The 5,914-nt window shown below is 36.9% G+C and overlaps 1 protein-coding gene across 4 annotated transcripts in view; it reads left to right on the forward strand.

The window, feature by feature from the left end:
- Positions 1–5,914, forward strand: part of PKD2L2 (polycystin 2 like 2, transient receptor potential cation channel) — a 72,630-nt gene that overhangs the window by 23,648 nt on the left and 43,068 nt on the right. For all 4 annotated transcript variants that reach the window (XM_004381031.1, XM_023735571.1, XM_023735573.1 and 1 more), the window contains exon 5: positions 2,743–2,964. In XM_004381031.1, coding sequence (XP_004381088.1) covers positions 2,743–2,964 — 222 coding nt within the window. The remainder of the gene's footprint in view (positions 1–2,742; positions 2,965–5,914) is intronic.

The raw sequence follows: 5,914 nt of genomic DNA on the forward strand, positions 1-5,914 counted from the left end.
GATGTTCTAGGGTTTCAGGATTGTTGATTCTCTGTTTGGCTTAGTTTTTCGGATCTTTGTTGTGGAGGGACGGCGTGGTGCTTCTGCCTAGAGCGCCATCTTGCTGGAGTCTCGACACCAACTTATTTGAGGAAAAATCAGATAAAAGAATTTTAAAAAATGAAGAAATGCTAAGAATTATGTGGGACTCTATCAAGAGAAATAACCTACAAGTGATTGGGGTACTAGAACAGGGGGCGTATAACAGAAAATACACAGAGAATTGTTGAAGATTTGTTGGCAGAAAACTTGCCTGATATCGTGAAAGATGAGAAGATATCTATCCAGGAGGCTCATCGAACACCACACAAGTTATATCCCAAAAGGAAGTCACCAAGACATATTATAACCAAACTTGCCAAAACCAAAGATAAAAAGAGAATTTTAAGAAGGATAAACTAAAAGTCACCTACAAAGGAGAGTCAGTAAGACTAAGCTCGGACTACTCAGCAGAAACCAGGCAGGCAAGAAGGCAATACGATGACATATATAAAGCCTTGAAGGAAAAAAATTGCCAGCCAAGAATTATATATCCAGCAAAACTGTCCCTCAAATATGATGGTGAAATTAAGGTACTTCCAGATAAACAGAAGTTTAGGGAATTTGCAAAAACCAAACCAAAATTACAAGAAATGCTAAGGGGAGTCCTCCAGTTAGAAAATCAATAACATCAAATAACAACCCAAGACTAGAACATGGGACAGAGCAACCAGATAAAAACCTAGATAGGGAAGTCACAAAAATAAATCAAAGCTAAAACAGTGTAAATAAGGAAACAGAGATGTCAGTATGTAAAAGATGACAACATTAAAACAAAAAAGAGGGACTAAAAAAATGTAGTCATACATCTCTTTTATGGAGAGGAAGTCAATATAAAGAAATAAAAGATTGGATTAGACTTAGAAAAATAGGGTTAAATATTAAGGTAACCACAAAGGAAACTAACAATCCTACACATCAAAATAAAAAACAAGAAAAATATAAAGACTCAGAAAATACAAAATCAACAACGATGAAAAAGAACAGAAAATATGTAAAGAAAAATGACTCAGCACATAAAATTAAGTGGAACAAAGAAACTGTCAACAACACACACAAAAAAGACATCAACATGACAGCACTAAACTCATACCTATCAATAATTGTGCGGAATGTAAATGGACTAAATGCACCAATAAAGAGAGAGTGGCAGAATGGATAAAAAAAACACTATCTGTCTATATGCTGCCTACAAGAGACACGCCTTAGACTTAAATACACAAACTAAAATTCAGAGGATGGGAAAAATATATCAAGCAAACAATAATCAAAAAAGAGGAAGAGTGGCAATATTAATCTCTGACAAAATAGACTTTAAAGTAAAATCCACCAGAAAGAATAAGGAAAGACACTATATAATGACTAAAGGGTCAATACACCAGGAGGATATAACTATAGTAAGTATTTACACACCTAATGACAGTGCTCCAAAATACATAAACTCTTAACAGTATTGAAAAGAGAGACAGCTCCACAATAATAGTAGGAGACTTCAACACACCACTTTTGGTGAAGGACAGAACATCCAGAAAGCAGCTCAATAAAGACACAGAAGATCTAAATGCCACAATAAGCCAACCTGATCTCATAGACATATACAGAACACTCCACCCAACAGCAGCCAAGTATACTTTCTTTTCCAACGCACATGGAACATTCTCCAGAATAGACCACATATTAGGCCATAAAGTAAGCCTTAACAGAATCCAAAGCATCAGAATATTACAAAGCATCTTTTCTGACCATAAAACCATAAAAGTAGAAATCAGTAACAGAAAAAGCAAGGAAAACAAATCAAAATCATGGGGTGGAAAGGAGGAGTGTGCTGTTATAGGTAGAGCAACTTGGGTCATATAACAATGTGTGTATAAATTTTTGTATGAAAAACTAACTTGAACTGTAAACTTTCAGTTAAAGCGTAATAATAAAAAAAAAAAGTCATTAATGGTGTCACTGTTTTTCCCACCTGCTGAAAACAAGCATCCTCTTATTCGTAGAAAAACGAGTTTAAGCAGTGCATTTTTAAATCACCTTTCCAATTTGTTTCTGGCATACTAAATAGGGACTGAAATGAGGAATCAAGGCTTTCCTTTTATGGAAATAAAATTTAAATTATACACATTTTGCTTTGATTCATGTACTTTCATTAAATTAAAAAGCCATATAACAATATAGACATTGTAGCAAAGTTTTTATTTACTGAACATTTATAAATGATAGGTGACCATTAGAAGATAGACTATGAAGCAACTTTTTTCCCATACTGAGATATTTCTGCATCAAAACCCTTGATACTCTTGTCCTACTCAAAGATTAAACGTCTCAAAAGACAAGACAGACAGCATGTTAATAAAATAAAAAGCAGTCACCATTTTGTAGATTTTAAGTTTCTTGAGGCAACAGAGTTTTTTTTTTTAATTTTCTCATAGCACCTACTGTAATTTGTTGCCCACAATAAGCACTAAAAATGAAAACATTTAATTTTGGTCCTTTTAACTTAATCCTTAATTCAGTGTCTTGCTTCAAAATTACTATAACACCTATGAATTTATTACTTTTTTTTTTTTTAGCTATAACATATGAACTAAAGGTTAGTTTTAGATTCTTAGAGTACTTCTCAGTCAGGCTTTCTCATCTCTCCATTATTCTTTTTATGTCTAACAGATGGAAGTACTCTACTTCTAATTCCAACTCCCCTTGGCACTGGGGATTCGTTGGCATGTATGGAAATGGGGGATATATTTTTACGTTATCAAAATCAAAATATAAAACCAAAGACAAGTTCATTGACCTTCGACTGAACAGCTGGATCACAAGAGGGACCAGAGTTATTTTTATTGATTTTTCATTATACAATGCTAATGTAAATCTGTTTTGTATCATCAGGTGAGTGACTCAAAACCTCTTCATAAGTATAACCCGTTGCTGTCAAGTCAATTGCAACTCATGGCGACCCCATGTATGTCAGAGTAGACCTGTGCTCCACAGGGTTTTCAATGGATGATTTTTCAGAAGTAGATCAGCTGGCTTTTCTTCCCAAGCACCTCTGGGTGGACTCAAACCTCCAGCTTTTCAGTTAGCAGCTGAGCAAGTTAACCATTTGTACCATGCAAGGACTCCGTTTATCAATATATTGAATTTAAAAAACATCCAGAGCCCTCATTAGGGTTTTCGGTTTGTGCATACTTGTCCTGAGATTAAAATCATAAGCTTTAAAATAAATGTAGTTCTACTGCCAATAATGAAAAAGGTGAAGCAACATTCTGTTCATTGTTTTATTATTATTTCAGAATATATTCGGGAACATGAATTACATACAATATGTTAATTTTGTATTACTTAAGGATTTGTAGTCTTTTATTGTCATTTGGGAAATCCTGGTGGGGTAGTGGTTAAGAGATATGGCTGCTAACCAAAAGGTTGGCAGTTCAAATCTACCAGGCACTCCTTGAAAACTCTATGGGGCAGTTCTGCTCTGTACTATAGGGTCGCTATAAGTTGGAATTGACTCAACAGCAACAGGTTTTATTGTCATTCTGGAGTTGCAGAGATCTAACATCTAGTCTTGATGATTTCTTCCTCTAAATTAGATCATTCAAAAGTGTTGGTCTCCTTTCAGAATGGGCTTCATAAGTTATTCATTATGTTGCAAGAATGAACAATTTAAATTTCAAATAATATATAACTGTAGCCAGCATCCCAGAAATGGTTATAGCCTGTGCCTGTGGTATATTGCAAAAATGGCCTCAATTCATAACATTTTTGCCATGTAACTTTATAGTGTTCTGCTACCAAGGGCAGGGTGCACTGCCCCAACCCTTGATGCTAGGCTCAACCATGTGACTTGCTTTGGCCAGTGGGGTGTGTTATGGATTGAATTGTGTCCCCCAAAAATGTGTGTCAATGTGGCTAAGTCATGATTCCCAGTATTGTGTGATTGTCTATTTTGTTATCTGATGTGATTTTCCTATGTGTTGTAAATCCTACTTCTATAATGTTAATGAGGCAGGATTAGAGGCAGTTATATTAATGTGGCAGGACTCAAACTACGAGATTAGGTTGTATCTTGAGTCAATTTCGTTTGAGATATAAAAGAGAAAAGTGAGCAGAGAGACAAGAGGACCTCATACCATCAAGACAGAATCGCCTGGACCGGAGCGTGTCCTCTGGACTCAGGTCCCTGCACTGAGAAGCTCCTAGACTATGGGAAGATTGATTACAAGGACCTTCCTCCAGAACCAACGTAGAAAGCCTTCCCCTAGAGCTGGCACCCTGAATTTGGACTTACAGCCACCTAAACTATGAGAGAATAAATTTCTGTTTGTTAAAGCCATCCACTTGTGGTATTTCTGTTATAGCAGCACTAGATAACTAAGTCAGGATGTTAGCAATATGATGCAAGCAGAAGCTTGAAATGAGTTTGCACATTAGAACTTGCTTTCTTGCCCCTCTGCCATTGCCATGAGAAAGACATGCCTGGGCTACCTTGTTGGATGCAGGAGGAGGATGAGAGACAGGTACCAACTCAAAGACACATAAGTGGGTCCAGCCAAATGACAGATACATTAGCAAGCCTAGCTGAGATAAGTCAAGCCCAAATGGGTCAGCTGAACTGTGCGAAGCATAAGAAATATCTATTATAAGCCACTGCATTTGGAGGAGGTTTGTTATCTAACAAAGCTAATTGACACAAGGCCTAACTTGGACCTCAGCTCTTTATTTTTGAATTAGTTAGGAGGCTTTTGTTGAAGCAGAAAACCCGAAATCAAGTGGTTTAAACAAAAAAAAATTATTATTGTCATATAGCTGCAATTCCAGAGACAGCAGTTCCTTTTGCAATAAGTACAGGGCTCTAGCTCCATTTCTTTGAAATGGCTTCATCTTCTGCCCTCCTTTGTCTCAATCATGTCTTAAGCTTCCTCAGAATGGTTGCATGTCTTTGATATCTGTAAGGAAAGCATGCCAACCAAAGACAGAGTTCTTTTCCCTTAGTCTAATTGGGTTACTTTACATCACATGCCTACCCTGGACCATGCTAATTGGCTTAGGCCTAGGTTCTTGAACCAAACAGGGCAAAGAAAATAGGATTACCGTGACTGAATCTACCTGAGGATTGAATCATCTTCCTCTAAGTGATATGGGGATGGATGGATACCTAAATAAGGGTTCTGTTAGAAAGAAGGAATGGGATAATGGCTGCTAGAAAGGCAAACAATAGTTTCTACTAAATTCTCAGTGAGCCACTTTTCTCGCACAAGTCTTACTCTGAATGGAATGTGGAATTGGGGTTTACTGTAACTAGGGGTTTATGCCAGCAATGACAACTGGAAGAGGAATGGCATTGCACTCATTGTCAAAAAGAACATTTCAAGATCTATCCTGAAGTACGACGCTGTCAGTGATAGGATAATATCCATACGCCTACAAGGAAGACAAGTTAATACGACTATTATTCAAATTTATGCACCAACCATTAAGGCCAAAGATGAAGAAATTGAAGATTGTTACCAACTTCTGCAATCTGAAGTTGGTCAAACATGCAATTAGGATGCATTGATAATTACTGGTGATTGGAATGCAAAAGTTGGAAACAAAGAAGAATTGGTAGTTGGAAAATACGGCCTTGGTGATAGAAATGATGCCGGAGATCGCATGATAGAATTTTGCAAGACCAAAAACTTCTTCATTGCAAATGCCTTTTTCACCAACATAAATGGTGACTGTACACGTGGACCTCACCAGACAGAATACACAGGAGTCAAATTGGCTACACCTGTGAAAAGAGACCATGGGAAAGCTCAGTATCATTAGTCAGAACAAGGCCAGGGGCCGACTA

This window comes from Trichechus manatus, unplaced genomic scaffold (assembly GCF_000243295.1).
Source record: "Trichechus manatus latirostris isolate Lorelei unplaced genomic scaffold, TriManLat1.0 scaffold00080, whole genome shotgun sequence".
Lineage (NCBI taxonomy): Eukaryota > Metazoa > Chordata > Mammalia > Sirenia > Trichechidae > Trichechus > Trichechus manatus.